At 35.9% G+C, this 22,701-nt stretch overlaps 1 protein-coding gene across 1 annotated transcript in view; it reads right to left on the bottom strand.

The window, feature by feature from the left end:
- LOC122831126 (thrombospondin type-1 domain-containing protein 7A) overlaps positions 1-22,701 on the bottom strand; it is a 229,094-nt gene that overhangs the window by 98,001 nt on the left and 108,392 nt on the right. Inside the window, exons 6-8 of the mRNA XM_044117078.1 lie at positions 17,590-17,838; positions 15,479-15,663; positions 4,076-4,144 (exon numbers count right to left, since the gene is read on the bottom strand). Coding sequence (XP_043973013.1) covers positions 4,076-4,144; positions 15,479-15,663; positions 17,590-17,838 — 503 coding nt within the window. The remainder of the gene's footprint in view (positions 1-4,075; positions 4,145-15,478; positions 15,664-17,589; positions 17,839-22,701) is intronic.

Genomic DNA, 22,701 nt, shown 5'->3' with positions numbered 1-22,701 from the left:
TATAGAACTGGAGCTGGAAACCGACCTGCTGTGGCTGCAGGAAGAAAACTGACAAATTCAAGAGAATTATGATGTGAATGATTACTAAAAGTCAAGAACAACCAAGTCCAGAAAGTAAAGGTGAACTCTAAGGTCAAGGTGGACTTGATGTGAAATGACCAAGGAGGAAAGTAAATCATAAAAAAGTGAGGCTGAATTTACCAGACAGGTTCTGAGAGAAATGAGACAACAGGTGCATCAGCTCTTTGGTCACAGACGCAAAAATGCTAAGAAGTTTTAACTACCATAATTTTAATTGAGCCACAATTTAAAAGCAGTTTCTGACTTTCATCAGTTTGTCAGTAAACAATTTTTTACTACTTTTGTCAATTTCAAGTTACTTCTGTTACCACTGTGGGCTTTTTGTTCATTAACAGAGATACCAACTATGTTACTCATGTATATGCCTGGTCACAATTTCCCCCCATATGTCCAGTTTTAATTTTATTATTAATAATAGTAATATTACCACTGTGTGGAGAGACACGTTCCTGATTTTATATTTGATTTGTAATGTTTAAATGTTAGTAAATATGTAAACTTATCTGTCCCAGTTTTTTCACTTTAGTTTAATAAATTTGCTTCTTCTTTATTGCTGAGTGAGAAATGTCCCCAGATTTAGTCTTAGAAATCTGGTCACCTAACCTTAATATTTTATATATTTCTAATAATATTTACTTATAAAGTATATGAACGTTAATCTTACCTTATAAAACGTGTTCGTTGGAAATCTGCGTTTACACCGAGGGCTGACAGTCTTTATGATTAACGCCGTCCTATTCATCGCCGACACATCTTTCCTCATTAAAAGTTATAAAATAAAATAACAAGTCTGGTTGGCATTCTTATTTTTTCTGCAGCCGACCATGCAGCACTCTGTGAAAATTTTTGAAGTGAATTCAACTAAATATGAGCGATATTAGGCTACAGATTTCTGTTTTTAGACTAGCTTCAAAGGAAGCATTGGTTGTTTGATGTCCGTCATGGGGAGCCTGACGTCACGGGCAAAGGGTCAACAGTCTGCAAAAATAATGTCTCGTTCCTGCTGCACTTTTCTCAACGCTGTTAAAACGTTAAAATACAGAAGCTTTTGCTGTTTGTCAAATCAGAAAATGACTATGCTGTCCAAATGATTTTACAAGACACTTTAATAATCACCCTGTCATTTTCTCTGAAATAATCACAGCAGCTTTGAAATAAGTGTCTGTAATCAACTCGTGACATCTCATGTTCTCATCAGCACCTGCTACTGTGAAAAGACCTGTTTTATTTTAATTACAAACCTCACAGGAAAACAAAACAGCCTGAACTGACACCATCTGTTCTGTAAACCAGAACACTAAAATGGGAATCCAACTCACAATAAAGCCGATGTCTAAAGGTATCAGACGCTGTGTGAATATTCAAAAAGAAGTTTAAATATCTTTATTTCTGGAGCCCCTTGGAGATATGGGGGAAAACCTTTCTTTTGCGTCCCCTTGCAACAAATAAGCAAACACACCTTGGTTTATTTTGTATACAATCACAAATGCCAATTTAAAATGGCAAATACCTTTAAAGAGACAAGTTTCTACATTCTTAACTCTTTGGTGCAAAAAAAAAAACCCAGATTGAAAATCAATCTATTACTGCATGCTCATGTTTGTTTGTGAAAGGGTGAGATGGGACTGGATATCAAAACATTATTAATCAGATTACCAACAGGAAAAAGACACAATCAAAACTGTCAGATGACCTTATTACCCTGTGAAAATAAGTCAGAAATAGTGCAAATAGTCTGGATGTATTTTTTATTTGGTTTTTGTTTATGTCTTAGAAGAGACAGAAATCCCATGTTTGACCTGTTTTGCTTTTTCATTTTGCACATAGGCTTGTGGTGCATTTTTATTCTTAAGAAATAGATGTAAAACTTGAAATACCTCACAAAAAAGACACTAACATAGATGGATAAACCTTAAAAAAAACTTTATATTTGACTTGACTACACAAAGACCCGCTGGTTTAATCTATTAATCTTACTGTCAGTCAGTGGGCTACAACTGTTTATCACATCATGATAAAATAAGTTATGAATTCAAGCAGTGAATCAATGAGATGCGTGTTAAGGACCCATAAGCATTGAATGCAGGTGAATCGATAAAGGACAAGAGAAAATGGCCCAAACGTCAGATATTAACTTGCTAGCAATTTTGTTCACGGTAAAAAATGAATTCATATTTTGTGTGCAAAGGACAAATAAAATTATTTCTTAGTTTGTTCACTATTAGAAATAGTTCTAGTAGTTGGAATAATGTAATTTTAGTTGCACTTTGAAGACAACATGGCTGCTGACGCAACGTGACGTCGACTGATGGTCCCTCTATAGCAGAAAGACTCAATTATGCTGCATGAACTGACCAGTCCAACATTGTGAGGGAACGCAATACGTTTGGCGATGCAAAGGAAAAAAATCCCCCATGTCCTCTAGGGGGCACCGTACGCTCCCTATTTAAGAAGTCGTACAGTAAAAGCATCTCCAGCTGTTTCAACAAGACATCTTAGAGCTTAAAGTCTGACTTAGGAGCTGAATCACCGTTCCCTGAGAACTGTGGAGAGACGAGGGGCTTTTGAAATGCAAAATGTCTAATTCCCAGTTAGAACCACGCTGAAAGTCAAATACTAACTTTGTTGATCCTCTGTTAATCCATGCATTACTGGGGAATCACTCACTTCAATCTGTACAACGATGAATATTAAGCAGAAGACCAACGTAATACTTGTGTTGAAATGAAACATCCCTGTTCTCTGCTTGTCTGTAAGTCCATTTGTAGTTCGCTCTCCTGTGAGAGAAAACTGACAGCACTGCACAGGAATCCTTCCTGCAGTCTGCAGCAAACGGATCGCCAACACTTAGCATCTATATTCTGTTTGTGTGCGAAAAAAGTTTTTCCTTCTTCCAGTCCCTCTGCAGCTCCAACTCCTTTTTAAACACAATGAAGAACTTTGTTGTAACTAAATGCAGCGCTCAGATTGAGAGAAAAACTCCAGTTAGAGGTTGTAACTCTCCTGAAATTAAAATGTTTCAAACACTTAAAAGTTATTGGAAACTGAAAAGAATTTCAGCGCTTCTGAAGCACTCCTGAAATCAATAGGAGTTTTTTTTGTTTGTGAAACAATGCTGTGTTCAAACAGCAGAAAGAAAAGGCATCAAATAGGAAGAAGTTGCGGTAAAAGATTTGAACACAAGAAGACAACCGAAGTGGAGAATATTGGAGAGATTACAAGGACAGAGAGGAAACGAGGAAAAGAGAGCAATAAAAAAGGAAAACCTTAGAAGAGGAGAGGATGATAAGAGAAAAGGATTAAATTTGGTGACAAATTATCCGGGAAGAAAAATGAAAAACAAAAACGTAAAGACTTTATTCCCATCAATGCGAGTAAATAAAAAAGAGATACTTTTAATTGTTTGTTTCTTCCACCCAATCAATGGTCTCCTTATAAAAACCTTTAAACCAACTTGGCGAGACATTTTTATCAATCCAGAGCTGTTTTATTCCAACCTGTGCAGGTATTTTGTCTCACCTGATTACATTTTACACAGTTGTGTAATAAAATCTCGTGGCACAAGATCTAATAAGTAAAGCATGAAGTAATTTCTTGCTAAAGTGAAGTCTGTCTCATAAGAGGATATCCTTCTGCAGGCAGCCTGGGATTAGCATTAGCATTTTCTCAATAAGTAAAACTTCAGCTTCGCTACTTTGGAAATTCTTTTGAATTAAGATAAATTTTTTAAACATATATCCGATTAATCCAACGAATCCCTAGTTCGCTTCATTATTTCGTGGATGGGAGAGATGATTAAGAGGAAAAGTGAGAAACAAAACACAGCAAATATGTAGGAGAACTAGAAGCAGTGGGTGATCCGTGGTGAGAAAAGAGGAGGCCAAGAGGAAATTCAAGGAGAAAAGGAGGAAAAAACTGCAGCCAAAAAAGGAAACTGTCTGGGAGTGACAATGACGGGTCAGGCTTCATATTCAGCATGGCTAAAATCACCTACCTGTAATCTGGAAGGTGATGGAGAGGAGAGGGGGGACACTAGGCTTCTGTTGTCTTTGGGTCTGACCCGCTGTAATTACAGGGGAAATAGCTCTATTAGCTACGCACACAGCAGGGAGACGGAGACTCTGTCAGACATGCACGCAGAGAGGGGAAGAGACAGGCAGAGAGCAGCAGCAGAGAGCCAGGCCTCGCGACCTCAACGTGTTTACTATTAAACACAGATCGAATGTCCTCTTTGGAGGAAGGTAATTGCTGTTTGAGTTCATTTGTTTTCACGCTGACAAATCAGACCTCAGGTCATGGATTGAAATTAATCAGATTCTTTTTTTTTTTTATGTAAGGGGAAACATATACCTACGTGACCAGCAGAAAATCCCACAAAAGACTGGAAATAATTTGCTTTTTAGGGTGAATTCACATTGGTCCTGTTTGGTCCATTTTAACTGGATTCTAGTTTGTTTAGAAAGTACGGTTAGTTTTGAACCTTTTAACCCCAATTTTTTTATTTATTTGACCTTTCCATTAGGCAAATTTACTTTCATAATCCTAATTTGTGCAATTTTAAAGTTAATGGAAACACAGCTACTCAGAGAACCAGAACCAGAAGTCCAGCTTCCTGCAGTTTAATCACTTTATCACTGAAAAGCAGCAAGATTTCAATGTGACTGCTATGTTCAAAAAGCAATATTTACAGCCCGTTTTGGAGCAGCTGCTGTAGGTAGCCGGATGCATCAGGCAGCATATGGTAAACGTCAACAAGCTGCAGAGAAATGCATGTTGGACTGCCTGTGTGTATGGAGTCGTTTCATTGCTTGAACACAGACGAGAGGCAATATGTTGTTTTTTTTCCCCCCTGTCAGAAATGATGTGTGTGTTCGTTAGCTTACAGTTTGCAGGTCAACATGCAGATACGATCTGTTTTCTCTAAAAAAGGTGTTTTTGTACATTTTATTTCACCAAATGAATTAATAACGCTCTGTCCTCATGGGTTGGTGTGCAGACTTTCGAGAAGATGACTGAATAAATTTCACAGGCATCGGGTTTTACTCAAATCTTATTTGTATACATGAAATTAACATCAAAAGGAGGCATATTTAAACCAGATAGATAATGCAACACATCAAGTTACAGACTTATGTTAATTAAACATTTTCATAGAAATAATTTTTTTCCTTTAGAGTTGCACTCATGAATAAACTGAGACCAAATTTTGATTATTTCCAGTGTTTACATTTAATTTTATGTGAACTACACACAAATGAGGAAACTTGTAGAAAAAAAGTCAGTAGTTCTTTAGGGAAAAAAAAAGTTTTGTTTTGCATATTATGTCATTACAGGACAGAACAAATGTTATTCACTTTTAAGAACACAAACCTGACTTCATTCTTTTACTTACACACAGCGCACTGCAAAACCACCAAATCTTACCAAGTATTTTTAGTTTTGTTTATAGTGCAAATATCTCAGTAAAGTTGAATTGAGACGACACTAATTTAAAAGTAAATTATCAGCAAGATATAGGCGCTTGTTTCAAGTAAACAATGCCCTAATATTGGTGAAAAATAACTCATTATTTCACTTATAACATGCAGAAATTGTGTTGTTAAGTAAATTTACCTACCAATAGAACAAGAACTTTTATCATCAACACAAAGGAATTATTTACTTAAAAAGCGCCTATGTCTTGCTGAAAAGATACATGTGAGTTAGTTCTGTCTTATTTCATGTGTAATAAAATATTCGAACTAGAAACTAAAATACTCGGTAAGATTTGGTGTTTTTGCAGAGTGGAAAAAATTCAAACTCTCTTGTATCCTCAGAGAAAAGTCAAGATGCAATTTGTAAAGATTAATAGTAAATAAACTTTGATGCTTGATACAATGCAATATCAAGTATTTACTGGATGCTCATTTTTTTGAATCATAATGAACAGATGTTTTTGCAGTCATCTAATTATACGCAAACAGAAACATTTGTCCCTTATGTTTTCAGATTTTATAAGGAATCTGTAAAGTTTCTTCCACTTTGAGGCAGTTCTGTGGCGCCTCCTTGTCTTAAGGAACCAGAAGCAGATGTGGAGTTTGTGCCGGCCTCCTGCAGCTTCATCACTGAAACGCTGCCAGGTTTGATACGGCTGTAACATCCACAGAGCAACAGTAAAGCCTGTCATCTGACGCAGACGCTGCAGGTAAGCTGGCTGCCAACATATAGCAGAAACATGCATGTTGAGCCGCTTCACTCAACTAACGTGCATTTATAACCTGCGCTGGATTTACAGAAACCGTTCGACTTTATCGTGAACTAAAAACGCCAACATGTTTGTAAATCATCCTATTTAATTGCATATTTTCTTTTATACTTGTTTTTAATTGAGCAGCAAGGACAGTGGAAATGTTTAGTCAGAAGAAAAACAAGTTTATTTGTCTTTATTTTGTTGCATATTTCAAATTATTTAGCACTAATCTAAATATTCTCATTCATATAAACAAAATGCAGAATATTTAATATCCTCACATGTTGCCTCCACCCAACTCTGCAACTTCAAATGATTTTAAACTCTCTACTTTTCAATCAAGAGGACAGAGATTCATAAAAGAAGAAATAATTTGGTTGAATTAATATCTATCATTCAAAAGGTGTCTGATCAGTTTCTAGTAGATAAATTATAAAATGTTACCTTCATTTTTAAGCTGCGTCATACTCTCAAACGCCCATTTTATAGCTTTAGCTTTTAGCGTTAGCACAGCTAACACGTGGCATCCTTCAGCATTAATTTATCACATAATTTAATGTTTTTTTTGTGGCCGTCGTCGCCAACCTACAGTGTTGAGCTAATATATAAACAGGTGATGCTAGTGAGTATATTTGAGACAAAATCTTGATTATTTAGAAAACCCCGGTTCACACCACAATCCAAATGCTAGCATTTTGTTTCAGTCATCTCCCAGATTAAACTCCTAAAGATTACATTTTTTGGTTTAAAGCTATACAAAAGAACTGTTCCGTTTAGTTTGCAAACCACCTCTAAACTCACAATGAACTATGATCATTGTTTTAAATTTCTGACATTCTAATAAGTAAAAATCAGCAAACATTAGCGGAAGTAATAAAAAGGATTAAGTGCAGCACAGATTTTTGTTTTTAGTGTCAGCGTTTACATTCTGAGATACAAATTAAGACATTTTTAACTGCCAGGGATTATGCCTCATTAAACCAGTTTATGCTAGAGAAACAAAGCAGCTGCTGCTGCTATTGTAAGAGCTGTTTATAAAGAACCAATTAAAAATCTGCTCTAGCAAAAAAAAACACCCTCTGTTCTTGAACTGGTACAACTTTGTTGGGAAAACCCTAATTTAGGTTAAATCTCAACCTACAAGGCATTGATCCATAGTCAATGATATCAACGCTATTAGAAAACAAAAGGGCCATAATAAATATTAAATAATTATATTAGGGCTGGACAAAATGGTTGAAAAAACATATCACAACATAAGCATTTCATATCAGCCGACATAGATAATTGACTCCTTTTTTGTTTTAAAAAAGGATGGTGGTGTGACCGTTTCTGTTTAATCCACAGTTTTTACTGCACTCCATTGTTTTTTTATCTTTAAGCAGTTATGACACACAGTGGCGAAACATTAAACTGCTGCAGCTCAAGTTACTTAACAAGTTGTTGCTAGGTAACCACAAGTTATTCCGTAGGGTGTTGCTAGGTAACCAAAGAGTGAGTGAGTCAGTTGATTCTGCCTAAATCCCAGAATGTTGTGAGGTTCTGGATTGGAGTTCAGTGAAATTATTGAATATTCTACCAGATGTATTAACTATTGATATTGATTACATATCACAACAGATATTGTTACCGATTTATTTTCCAGCTCTAATCTATAGTTAAGCTAGTTAACTGTTGATTTTGTTTTTAATAATTTTAAAATACCAGGTTATTTTATGGTTAATTTATCTGGGGAATGTTTAACTGTCCAAAAATGTCAGAATTCCCAAATTTTTCCATAAACATGTTTGTATCCAGTTAACAACTCAATATTTAGGGCAGTGATGTTCTTTACCTCTAACAGATAACAGACAAAGGAGCATAATTTACTTGTTTCATTTTAAAAAAATGTATCTTAATTTTTTTCTAATTGTCCACTAAAAAAAACTAACAAAAAACTAGCCATAAAATTGGTTTATTTAAAATTAGTTTCTTCTTTTGTACGTGAACTTGAGACGTCTATTCTGTTCAGAGTCAATTTCACCAACAGCACAACGTAACTAATAATCAGGTAATTTTAAACTATTCAAAATGAATTTCCAAATTATGCAGATTGTATATAGATGCTTGTGAATTTTGATTAACACTGTTGATTAACTTAAAATAAAATAAAACTAACTTATAACTAACTTTTTGGCAAGATATAAGAACTTGTTTCAAGTCAGTAATTTCTTAATATTGATGGAGAAATACTTGGTCCATTGGCAGATTATGTTTTTTGTTATCTAATGAGATAGGTAATAGATATATTTTTTCCATCAATATTAAGGAATTACTGACTTAAAACAAACTACTGTATCTTGCCGAAAAGTTACTTTAAGTTATTTCAAATGCAGTAAGATATTTTCACTAGAATCGATATGGATGATTAGAAAAATATTTGGTAACATTTTGTGTTTTTGCAGTGCGAGGTGAAAAAGATTTTTACTCAAACTCTTCATAGTCGCTCTATCATAAAATAAAAATGACTTCCACCAGTCGCAATAGAAAAGAAACCTTTATTTATCCTTCAGTTCCATCAAATCCACACCTGAGGTCACCGAGCCTCATGGCTTTGGCCTTCGCCGGATGAAAGACGCCGCGTCCGACTGATCTGAGGTCAGATCGAAGCTACTTCACGATGAAGATTATGGTTAAGATTCAGGAGGCGGTAAGCTGATTCAGAGTCCCAGCCCGGGGCGATCTTCCTCCCTTTTACATCGTGTCATTTATGTATGAGCAAGAGGAGAAGCGGCAGCTTTTCCTGGCTCTCCGTCTCAGAGGTGTGTTGAGAGATTACCCCCCGATGGCGGAGAAATCCTGTGCCAAGGAGATAAGAACTCGCTCCATGCTCGTGTAAACTCACCAGCCACATACTTTAGGTGCAGCCAGTCGTTGCATCACCGCGTGATTCAACGCATAAGTATTTCACAGTTTCAAAAGGCTTCTTACATCACCAACACATGAGGACTCGCGTTAGCCTTGTGGTCAATAACGTATGTCATCTTCCGGAGAAGAGAGAGAAAAAACAATCTCATGAGTTAAACATTATTTCACTATTAGATACAAAATGGGTTTTGTCGTCTTGTGCTGGTGGATTTCATCAGAGCTCATTATTCTTTAATTAGGACTCACAAGTAACGGACTACAAATCAATCTGACATCTGATAAACAAAGCAGACGCAATGCAGATGAACTTCCAGCTCTTTCTTTTTCTGAATCAAGTCAACATCTGGTCTAGACTTCTTCTTAAACATTTAAAGAAGAATCAAAAGGAAAAGATGTGTAGAAAATTAATCTGACCACATGGATTTAAATGTCTGATGTGGCTTCTGTTTGATGATCCTAAATTTAACCAGTAAACTGATTAATTAAGTACATTTCAAGCTAAAAAAATTACAAAATGTTCTTCAAAAAAAAGGGGGTTTATTTACTGAGCATAAATAGTTTTAGGAGTTTAAATAGTAAAGGAAAAAAATTAAACACACCCCAACTGCTTTGAAGAAACCTTTAAAGGTTTTCTTTTAATGTAGAAAACATTTAAGACGATTCTGCTTCCTTTATGGGTTAGGATAGATCTATTGTCTATTCAAAACATGTTCATTACGTTTTGTTTTAGCACAAAATCATTCCCAGATAATGAGTTTTTAGCTTTAGGGCGTCTTTTCACTTTAAATCCAAATCATCTGCTGTTGGCCACACCCTCAAACTTAATGTTTACACTCACAAATGATAATAACTGCAAATGAATGCACAAATACACAACCGTACATCTATGATAAGCAGAAGTGGAGCCTCCTGCACAACCAACAAGAATGCAGCAAGTGGTTTCTGGATGGTAAGTCAACAATAAAATACACTGTCTTTTCCAGCATCCATTGTACAGCACATACAGTGGTAAAACCAGCTGACCAAACATGCTAGAGCTCCACTTTGGTTGCTAGGTAACGACGCAGCATGACTCAACAGTTGGGAGGTTTTTGAAAAGGCTCATTTTACAGACACCAAAAATCTTTGACTTACCAAAAAATAACTGTTTTTTTTTTATTTTTTTTTTTTCAAACAAACCAGTTGAGACCCAAATGGAAGAACAAAAATGTCCAAAAAGTAAATTTAAGTCATCAAAGTTCAAGCCGAGATCCGACTAAAAGATATGGCAAAAGCAAAGAGCTACATCTAATTAGGAAAATATCATGAAAGCAAAATTCCCCTGGTATGTTAAGGCAACCTGCTTCTCCATATCCAATACCTGAAACATACAGTACCAAATATCAAGCACAGTGGTGGAGGGGTGATGATATGGGTCGTTTTGCATCTTACAATTCTTAGCATCTTAAATTATCTTATCTAATTTGCAAAAATGTTTATTTACATTTAACTAAAACGTTTTCCTCCAGGCCGAGTGAGACAAACATCTTGCACACATGTTGCAAGCAGACTTCGCGCCTCTCTTCACGTGATCAGAGCGATCAGCCGCCACAGGATTAACCTCAGCTAATGTCTTTAAAACGCTCTTAAGAGGGCAGCTTTGACTCTAAGCTGGCTTGACAAGTGTCAGACATGGAGGTGTTTCAGGACTCTGCAGGGACGAGTCGCAGCCGGAGACAGATCCTGGCTGCAAACGACTCATTTTGTTTCCAACAAAAGGACGTCAGCGGGTAAACGGATCGACGTGTAAAGCTGGCAAACCGGCAGACACAGGAATTACCGATAAAATGGCTAAAAATTTTATAATTCAGGACGTTTTTGTGTTTCAGTCCAAGTTGCCCAGAGTGTTCAATCTAGTTTATTTTAGCAACATTGATCACTTACTGATTCTGTCATATATATTTACGTAAGTAGAATGAGTCTCCTAATAATTTGTTAACTTAGTTCAAATTACTAAAAAGCTCAAAAAATTGTCAAACTCCTTCTAAATACTAAACAGTATATGGGGTACCGTCCAAAAAACTAGACAGAAATAATCTGGGTTATTTAGACTGAAATATGAGAGAGAAAAAAAACAAAAAGAGTTTATTTTTTCTCATTTATATTTTCACCATGTTATTCATTCATTTATAAATGTCAGTTTCAGATGAAATATTAAATTAGAAAGCTAAATATTAAATTATTTTTTCTTCATACTCAAATATTTATCTTGAGATAAATATTTAGTTTAGAGCGAGATATTAAGCTTGCTCACTAAATATTAACAAGCTAGATATTGCTTCAATCTAAATATTTAGCTTTTATTTGAAGCTAAATGTTTATTTCTAAACTAAATATTTAGCTTATTCAGCATGCTAACTAAATATTTAGTTTGGAGATACATATTTTGCTTGCTAGCTAAATATTCAGCTTGCTAACTAAATATTTAGCTGGCAAAATGAATATTTAGCTTTCAATACATTTTTATTATATTTCTACTTAAATATTTAACTTAAAATATTTAGCTTGAAATATTTAGCCACAAAGATAAATATTTAGCTTGTCAAATAAAAACTTAGTTTGAAACCGGACTAAATATTCTGTTAGCAACCTGTTAAATATTCAGCGTGCTAAATAGCATGTTGCTTAGCTAGAATGCTAATTATTTAGCTCCAAAATAAAGCAAGCTAAATATGTTAAAATTGCAGACTAACCTAAGACATGCCTTTAAAACAGGACTGAACATATTTCTATTTTTTAGTTTGTTTTTAATTGAAGTTTTAATGGGAAGAAACTTGTTTTAGATGCACTTTTATAGAGAAAATATATAAAATATTTGTTCGAATTTATAGGTTTTATTTAGAAAAATGGCCTCTCATAATGGAAATGTTTAATATCTGTTGAAACTTTTTCTGTAGGTGTTTTGAGCCACTTCTGCATGATGTGGTTCGGCTCACATCTTGCTGCTCCATTTGAAAAGCATCACATCTTTTCTGCTCGGATATCCTATTCAAATTGTGGCTCTGATTATGAACGCTGCAGGGCACAAGGTGCTAAAACATGTGAGATATATCCTATAACATATTCTGCACAGGAACGCTGCTACTGTTGGGACCCAAAATTTACTGCCGCTTTTAGGATAATAATGGGGATCTGAGGCCATTTTTTCAGGGTGCTACAGACTGATTCCACCTGAATTTCAATGAATCTAGAAGAAAAATCCTCCCTAACGAATAAGAACGAGGATGTGTCCTTAATATTTAAAAGTGTTTTAATGCCATGCTGTAAGTAGTATTGAAGAGGAAAAGTAATTCATGCAGAAAGAGGCAGGATTTTGCATAACGAGATGTATACATGTAGTGGCTGATGATTCAGAGCTGCACAAACATAAATAATAAATAAAAATGGTAAATATAGAGTATTCATGTTTTCTCCTGGTTATGGTGAGCAAATAAATTATTTTTATAGTACAATAAGCATTCACACAAAATGATACAGCAAATATATGGAGTGTCTCTTTTTCTTTTGTAAACAAACTGCTGTGTCTATATTTATGCTTTTGAACTATAAATATAGACACAAGAGGAAACTAAGACAACAAACAGGAAGTATTTTAAACGTCAAAGAGAGGATATTATAAACCAGGTCTAAAACATAGATTAAAAGAGAATGTACCAGTCTGTTTCCTTCCTCCATTAAAAACGGTCCATCGACCTGATGTTGACTAATCAATTATCAGTTCTCTCTTTTCCCTCTAAAATGTGAAATAAATATTTTATACAACCACAAAACATCCGCTCAGAAGGATTGTTCTGATTTAGACGTAGTTTGGTCCTACAACTAACTTTTGTCGACTCAAGTTCCAATTTTCAAGCATAATATATCACAGTTTATCTAGCTAGGTAGGTAGCTAGATAATTACTGCAGGCTAGGCTGTTTTGTTAACTTTCAGTTCAATAAAGTTCAACATCTGAAAGGCAGATACAATTTGAATTTAAGCTAGCGCTTTAGCATCAGCTTCTGCTTAATACCAAATTGATATAACGCTTTAGCGTTAGCGTTAGCATAACTAATGTTTGTGATTACTGGCGACCACTGGTTTTGACCATTAGCAATTCTGGTTTAAAATGAAAATACCATTAAAACTGAATTTTACTACCACAGTGAATGTTTTGTAGTCATAAACTGGGATTATATCCCCAGCAGACACCAGCTTGTCAGATCAGAAAGCTGTTGTGGTAGCTGGTGGCCTGCTTGCACTCATCATGGCAGCCAAAATGATGCCTTCAGGCTTTTTGCCTCAGGCTGTTTGATGAGCATCTTTATTTTCTCCTTGGAGTCGATACAGAAGATTAATTGAGACAACCTTCACAATATGGGCTTTAATCATACATTCTGCACTCTGAATTTCATATAATATATATCAAAGCTAATTTAAATAGCTCTCAGTATTCACTCTGCTTGTAAAAACAACAGCCTGGATGCTTGGTGGATTGTGTATTGTGTATTCAGGCTGCGGAGCGTAATTTGTCCCTGAGATCATTTAATAAAAAGGCAGCTATAAAATTTATTTAACTTTCTTAATCAGCATTTGTCAAGACACTGGAAAATCTTAACGCTGGATTTAGAGATGCTCTGAATTAGGACAGAAATTAAGCCGTTGCATATTTGTTTAATATTCAGAAGTGGTTACAACATTAAATTGTTATGTTTGTTTTTGTTTTACTGCAATTAAATTGTAGCTTTATTTTAATGATTAAGACAGGTTTAGACTTTATGTTGTGAGGAATTAAGTTTGTTTTACCTTAACCCGTCATTATCAAAGTAAGTGTTTTGTTTTTACTCTGTCTTTTGTGTTTAATCATTTAAAACATCTTAAACTAAACATAACTGTCTGATTACATTGTTCCTAAAAACACAAATAATCCACTACAATCAATCAGTTAGAGGAACTTTTTTATAACAAATTACACTTTTGTCATATTTTGATGATAATGTTACACCTGTTCTTATTGTAATATTATTTAAAGTAGCACTACATCTTTTGGCTACTCTCGCTATTAGGTTATATTAGATTACATAAATTCATGCAACATTTGCAGCAATTTTGGGAAAACAAATATATTTCATCCACACGAAAATTTAAATCAATAAAAATTATTATTTACAAACTAGTTAGAGCATAAACTGTGGATCATGTTATTTTATTTCAACCGTAAACTAAAAAAAAAAAAAATGGGTGGTGATTTTGAGGACAATACTCATCAAATTGTAAAGTTTGTTTCTGATTTCTCAATTGTTGACTGGATGTTGTTTTTTATTACTTTTTATTTTTGTGTTATTATAATTTGAAGCACTTTGAACTGCCTTGTTGCTGTAGTTTGCTGAAGACTCCTTTCCATGTTACTGTTTAAAGCTGGAAATTTTGCGCATGCGCACGATGCTGAAGGACAGAAAAAGGATTCTTTTACATGCTATCCGTAGCCGCGTTGCTGCTACGATTCCCTTCACCAAATAAAACTGGGAGATGCAGAAAGTATTGATTTAGTGCTGCGTTCCCCAGCAAATGGAAAAATAAAGCTGGAAAACTGTTGAACAACAACTCAAAACAAATCGTATTCTTCTTTTCTCTCGCTCTCTGTGTCAGCTATGCTGCATGCAGATGCGTTGCCATAGCAACTGACAACAACGCCACCATGCGTTTCAGGATCAAACATTTCTCATATAAAGGAGAGAACATTCAGTTCGTTACTGTTGGTGTTTATTTTGTGATTATTAATAATTGATCGCTGTGATAGATTAGCTACTCGTACTATTAGCTAATCTAACATCTGCTCTACTGATGATCTGGCAGAGTTGGCGTTTAGGTCGCCTTTTTTTTATTTTGTAACTGAACCGAATTCCACAGTAAATCTACATGTTAAATTTGTCATAGTCAAGCTAGCATTACTGACCTTCTTCCTTCTTCCTCGCTATTTTTTGTTCTTAATCAAGACTTTTTCCTGACCTTGTCATCTGGCTGTAGTGCTGACAATTACTAGCAAACCACTGCGTCACTTTTCCTTTTATATATCAGGCAGACAATTAAGACTTTGAGAACTTAGCAGCTAAAACCGATGCTAGTCATTGTCAGGGAGCAGTGTTTAGCCCTCTAGCAGGGAAATGGGGGCAGGATGTTGCACACACCGCAAGAGGTTAATACAAATAAACTGACTTGATGGATTGAAATGGTCTTAGCTTTACCTTTGTCTTTTTCTTTGAGGTTGTTCAGGTATTTCAGAAGCTCTGCGTTCGCCTGGACACAATAAACTTCCCTCGTCTGCAGGCCTCCGCCGCAGAGCCCGGTCATGTTGGTGCGCCGTCGGTCTTGTTGGCTCAGCAGCACGTCGACCCGACAGTCGCTCCACTCCGTGGTTCTCCATGTGTAACTACAAGGATGACATGAAACAGCAAAGAAGGACGGACAGGAGAGTGGGTGTAACAAAGTGTCAAAATATGCGCATTTTAAATCCTGCTGATATGAACTTATGTAAATAGTATATGTCATATGGTTTTGGCCAAGAAAATAACAGATGTTCAAATGAAAGTGACAATTCCTTTCACTCAAAATTCAGTTAATGTAGCTTTGTTTTAGGTTGAGAAAGTCTGGATAATGTAAATTTTTTGTCACTAATTGCATAATTACTAATCAAATTCTAATTACTTGCTCAACAACAAACTAAAACCACAACAATTTAAATAACAAATTAGTGACACACTTTGTAAATATGCGGTTGTAAATTAATATATTGCCAAAAATTAGGAAGGATTTTGCATGTTTGCCTAAAAATAAATAAAAATAAGCCGTATATTTTGCACATTTGTAAGGGAAAAAAACTCATCTCTAAAAACAGAAGTTTTGTCACTTTTTGGATAAAATTTATTTAGGAATATTTAATTTAAATCAGCTTTTTAAAGGAGACATGTCCCTGTTTACTATAAAACCAATAAGAATGCAGAAAATATTAATATTTTCCATAATAAGAAAATTTTAACTTGTTTGTAATAACTTTGTCTTCATTAAAAACAAAACGTCTTCATCTGCACACTCCTGACGTAACAATTGAAAATGTGGAGGAGCAGCAAAGTGTGAGCAGTTTGACAGAAAACCAAATAATCCCCTGGATTGGATTAAAACATATGGCTTCAGTTTGAAGTGTGCTGAAACTGAGCCGCCTGTCCGACTGAATGCAGGCACATCGTCTGTGAAAATTCAAAATAGCCTTAGTCTCCCTCCAATTGCCTTTACTTTTTGTCTGGCACTAGCCCAACCACTTATACTAATCTCTATCCATATGCTGACTCACACACACACACACACACACAGGCATGAACCACCCAGGAGAGCAAATTATCTTGGTGATATGTGAAAAGGGAGGTCAACAGGAAGTGCGTGCAGCCTGAGCCAACGCTTTTATTTTTCTGTATGGTGCGAGTGCGTGACTGAAATACCGAATTAGTCCCTGCAGTATTTCATAGCAGAGTCTGAATACTGCAAGAAAAGGCAAGGATATCATAATAAAAACATATATTTACAGTAAGAAATTGATATTTATGTAGCATTTATTAAAAAAAACAGCTTTTTTTTATAACATCACAGTCTGAATCAGCCTCAACTTTCCTAATTTTATGTCAGTGGGGATAAACAAAATTATCAAAATAAATTCATTTCTGTGTTTAGAGATTTTTTAATGCTTAATTCCTTTAAAGACGGAAGTCACTAAGATCACTATGCCTTTAAAAACAATTTGAAAAATTCACTAAAGATCCATAAATTTTCACCAACATATCAGAAGTTGTAGTTTTGACATTGGGAGTGTTAAAATAGAAAACACAAAATATTGCCAAGAATTTTAGGTCCAGTTTCTAATGCAAATATCTTAGTTTTCTTGAAATAAGACAAAAGTGACTCAGTAAGATATAGGAGCTTGTTTTTAGTCAATAATTCCTTAATATTGATGAAAAAGTAATAGTTCCATTGGCTTTTCCTGCACTGCCTGCCACTTTTGCCTGTTTTCCCTGTCTAAGCTCAATCATTATATATTCTTTTAAATGCAATTTTGGCTACCAAGACATCATAACCATTTATGTTGGATATTTAAAATGTTTTCCATTTCCAGTGTTAAATTATCTTCAGAAATTTATTTTTTCTTTATGTTTAAGTGGGTATACTTGCATTAATAAGATAATATTGTCATTAGTATTTTGGTGGATTATGGCCTCAAAATCACAATATTATCATTGATCGCAATAATGTCAGGGAAAATGTAAGTTTATTATTGTGACAGCCTTATGTAGCATCAGATATAAATTACCTTGCACAGGGAGGAACGCTTCCCCCCGGAGGTTCACAGGACTCCGTCTCCTCCAGTACTGGACACTCAACGCCCTCGCCAACAGAGAACTGGAGCACCTGTCGTCTCCGGGTGCGGTTTCCTCTTGGAGACTCGGGGTCCGCGCAGGCTTTGGAGCAGGAGCTCCACTCGGTCCACTCCGTTACCTGGCAGTCTTTAGGGAGGACGCAGGACTGGATGGTCAGCGGCAGCTCCCGCGGTATGCACAGGCTGGGACGGACAAGACAGAAGAGGGTCAGGTGTGAAGGAGGCGGAGACAGAACTAACAAGTGGCACAAGACTACGAAGCGGGAAATCTTCAGGACTGGAAACAGAAGTCAGAACCCTGAGGAATTCTGGGTTCAAATTTTAAGATGATCTATTATGCAAAATTCACATTGTGCACACTTTTGAACTTCCATCATGTGAACAACACAAGTCGGATTATTTTCAAATGTGACCCAGGCCACTGGGGTATCCGATTCAAATGTGACGTGAATCTGAACGGCCAGGTCGCAATAATCCGACCTGAACGTCATTGATACTCGACAAACGTCACTATTTAGTGTCCTGATACGCGTAAGAGAAACAACCATTACAAACTATAATGAGGATTAAGTTGTTATATACTGGCTCCGGTCGGACAACAACTTCAAACCTTTAAACTACGCTCCACCGTTAGCTTCCAGGATTACTTCCGCAAACACTGAGCGCTACTTCTTCTTCTTTTATGGCGGTTGAGAACGCTCTCTATCTGTGACGATATTGCGCCCTCTACTGCGCATGCGGGTCACTTTCAGGTTGCTTGCAGTTCACATTGGATGTGTTTGGAAGTTTAAACGATCTCGAAAAAAAAAAAAAAAAAAAAAAAATCCGATTTGACAGAAAGATCAGAATTGTGTTGCTTCAGGCTGCAGTGTGAACGTAGCCATAAAACAAGCCCAAATGCTTAAAAAAACAACAACAATGTTTTTTGGAATTGAGGTAATATTTTTGGTGTCTGGAAAACGACACATTTCAAAAACCTGCTGATTTGTAATGTTACAAATCAGCAGGAACTACTTGTTACCTAGCAACTGCAACAAAGCCCAGCCCATTACAGCAACCTAAACTGAACTCCAGCATGTCTGCTCAGCTGGTCTTACTGTTCTAATGGCTGCCGGAAAAGACAAGAATTTTTTTTTGTTAACATACTATTAAGAAACCATCTCCTGAATTTGTGTTGGTTGTGCAGGAGGAACTACTTATTTTCAAGGATGTATGGTTGTTTAATTATACATTTGTTTGCAGCTGTTTTCACATGTGAGTGTAAATATTGAACTGGGGGACATGACTACCAGCTGCTTATTTGGATTAAACAGTGACAACACACCCTAAAACAGATCAAAATAGGCAAAACTGAGGAAACAAAAATCTAATCCAAGAATAAATTTCTTTTTTTTTTTTTTTTGTATAGGCGAGAGACGGCATACTAGATCATATTTAATGACTATCAAACGTGCAAAGCTTGGCAGCTGGATCCAGTGGAGCACACAGTACTATAAAAACTGTTAATGCATAAAAAGGATCTAGTCTGATCACTTAACTCCACAGATTGAAATCCCACTGATTCTCCAGTTTGAAACTGGAACCCTCTACATTTTGACATGACATGATTGGGAAAAACAATCAGCATAAGGTTGCCACATATCTTTAAAATACAAAACCGAAGGCATAATACTGAACTACTGCAGCTTTACATCATCAGGTTCAAGTTTTCATGCTAATGATCCAATTAAGGTGTTAAAAAAAATCTAATCCTGTAATGAAATGCAGCCTCTGTGGAGAACAAGGTCTGATGTGATTTAAAAGCCTTTTTTATTGTTCATCAGATAATGTCGTCCTGGTTTTCAAGACAAGTCGCCGCTCTGAAAGTCTGAAACTTTGGCTCCTCAATATCCAGTGACAGATTTAGGGAAAGTATATATATATAAATAAAAAAACGTTTTCTTTCTGCTTTTGACGCTGCCATTAGCTGATCCTATTAGCATACATGGTGCATAATGAGGTTCACATCAAGAGTAAAACAGGACTCTTTGTATTCATAAGTCAAGTGTTAAGACAACCACAACAGGCTGTGATTCATTGTTCGCCCACATCTTTTGATCATCTAACAACATTTAGTCGTAATGAGTAACCCGTCCTACTTGGGTCCCTTACCAATCATTAGAAATTTGTTCCAACCAAAGCCGTCTGTTTTCTGCAACTCGTTCTGGAAGTCCTCTCCCTCGAGGCGAAGCAGCTGACGAGCTATTAGTGCTAATTACAGCTCTGCTTCATTTAGAAGCCTCTCATTTAGACGCTACCACCACACTTCACCTCCAGCATCTCTGATTTTTTATTTTTTTGTATAAATTCTTTTTTATCTCGTGGCTCCTGTGTCTTTGCAGATTAAGACACCTCTGCAGGCTTTGAAGTAGCACCGAAGCGACACTGTGAATAATCCTGGGTTTGTTTTTCCGCCAAGCGCGCATGGTGAGCTGGCTCGTTTCTGCTTTTGGAGGAAAACAATGAGAAATTTAAACAGTGAACGTGATGCACCGATGGCTCGATTTCTCATTTCAGATGGAAGTTGTTGTATTTAAAAGCTGCTAATGCAGCCAGTGACCCATTTTCTCTTCAATCTTTGGATCCTTTGAGCCTTCCCCGCTTGTTGTCCGCATCTTGGACGTTTTGGGGTAGATCTCAAAGTTGGAGGATGAAGTCATTATTTCTTTATCTCAGCTATTCAGACAGAATGAGGGCAAAATAATTTCTAGTTAAATAAGCACGCTGATGCAGAGAAAATGCTCATTTTTAAGCCTTTAAGTTTTAAAGTTATATTCTAACAATGGACTTTGTATCTGCTCCAAAAACATAATTCTGCATCTGTCAAAAGATTAAAGAAAACATGTTTTCTTTAATCTGTGAATGTGAATCATTCATAAACCACGAAATCTAATCAAGTATTTTTGAAATGTCTTAGTACACTTACCATAGATTTCAAGTGTAAATGTAACATTTGTTACATTTTCAGTTAGTGTGGTTCTCTTTCCCACTGCAATGTGTCAAATGATTCAAACTAAATAAAAAACCTGTTCCCCTCCTCACCTGTGGTGGCGCTGCCATAAGAACTACTGAAGAAAAACAACAGTGTTGCACTGAGCGCAACTTTCTTCTTCACGAAATGTAAACAAAATTGGAGTAGCTTCAGATATTAGTGGTTGTAGGATTCTTCTTTTGTCTTTGGTAAAAAAATAAATAAAACACCGAGTCATTTCTCCCGGTTACACTAACACAAAATCTTACCAATTATTTTTGGTCAGTTTCAAGTGCATTTAAGTTACTTGCAATAACATAAAACTAATTTACAAATAACTTCTCAGCACAACTCTGGAGTTTGTTTTAAGTCAATAACTCCTCAATTTTGGTGAATAAGTACTAGTTCTATGCAGGTTATTTCACTAAAAACGTGGAAAAATATCTTGTTATAAAGATTTTTTTTAGAACTTTTAGTACCTTTTACTTGATTTCTCCAATTGCCCTGAATCACAGCATCCATTTTTTTTACCTCCTGCTACATTGTTTGAAAGATTAATTTAAAACAGAATTTCTGAATAAGCTTTTAAGGTTTTCCTGTTGGAAATATAAGAGGAAACAGCACTCAAATTAGAACTGGGATTGAATTATTTTGCTTTTGAAAAAGAACTTCTGTATTTATAAAGAATAAAAAAAAATAATAATAATTCCTTCACCTATAAAGTGGGGAAAATGTCTTGTTGTAAGTGAAATAATCTGCTAATGGAACTAGAAGTTGTTCGTCAATATTAAGGAATAATACTGACTAAAAACAAGTTCCAATATCTTGCTGAAAGGTTATTTGTAAGCTAGTTTTGTCGTATTTGCACTAGAAACTGGATGAAAAATACTTGGTAGGATTTTGTGCTTTTGCAGTGTGACCTGATTAAATGACAAAAGAGAAATCTTATGGCCGTTAAAATTTGACACTATTCTATATTTGTTTACATTTTGTGAAGAGGAAAGTTGTGCTCAGATTTTTCTTCAGACGTTTCCGTGTCATTTTCTTCAGTAGTTCTTAATGCAGCGCCACCACAGGCGAGGAAGGGAACAGGTTTTTCAGTTGGTTTGGATCGTTTGACACAAATCAGTGTGAAAGTGAGCCTAACCGGCTGAAAATTAATCAAATCTTGTAATTTTTGTTTTCCATTCGAACAGAGTCTACAGGACTATCAGGTGTGAAAAAAAATCCTTAATGTTGTGCAGTAGAGGCAACGTTTCCTCTAAAAACCAAAGTGATCAACAAGAAGAAGAACCCAGAAACTTATTTTTAAAGAAAGCCGCATGTGAGGAACCAGTGAGACACCCTGGAGAAAGAAGCGTCCCAGTGACAGATGTTCATCAAACAAAATTTGAAATGAAGCGAGCAAGATGCTAGGGGGACGCCTGGCTAGGACATGACTGGATCTCTGCTTCTCTGGGAAGTTTGCTCCAGTTTCCACAAGAAAAAACAACTATGAATATTTCAGAACAAGAAATAAACAAGTCAAGGATTAATATTAATGCTCCTAAGAGCATGCAAGTTGTTTTCAAGGTTCCTTTAAAAGTATTGATCCCAGTAGGTGGCGAGAGCCCCACGCTAACAAAGCATCAACGGCTAGATATCCCAGAATGAAGCTTTACCATAGAAGATATGTGACTGTTTGAAAGATAAATTCAGGCTTGCAGCTGTTTCCTGGAGTAGAAAAACCTTGATAAACCCACCAAGATCAAAGTCTGCCGGGAGCAGCTGTGACATTTAAAACAGGGAAGGAAATGGAGACAACAGCTCATTAGAAGAATATAGATCTACCCTACAGTTATGCTGAAAAACCAAATGTGTATTACTCCACAAATTAATGCCAGTTATAAAAAGGATAACCTATGGCAACTCAATGTTTCATCACTTTCAGTTGAATAATATGAAGCTTTTAAACGCGTTTCGTGGATGTGCAGTTGTAGGTCAAGCTTTCTTTCTCTGAGAATAAGAAGTCCCAAACCAAATACTCTGCAAATGAA

This window comes from Gambusia affinis, linkage group LG05 (genome assembly GCF_019740435.1).
Source record: "Gambusia affinis linkage group LG05, SWU_Gaff_1.0, whole genome shotgun sequence".
Classification (NCBI taxonomy): Eukaryota; Metazoa; Chordata; class Actinopteri; order Cyprinodontiformes; family Poeciliidae; genus Gambusia; species Gambusia affinis.
This window is presented reverse-complemented; position numbering and strand designations above follow the sequence as displayed.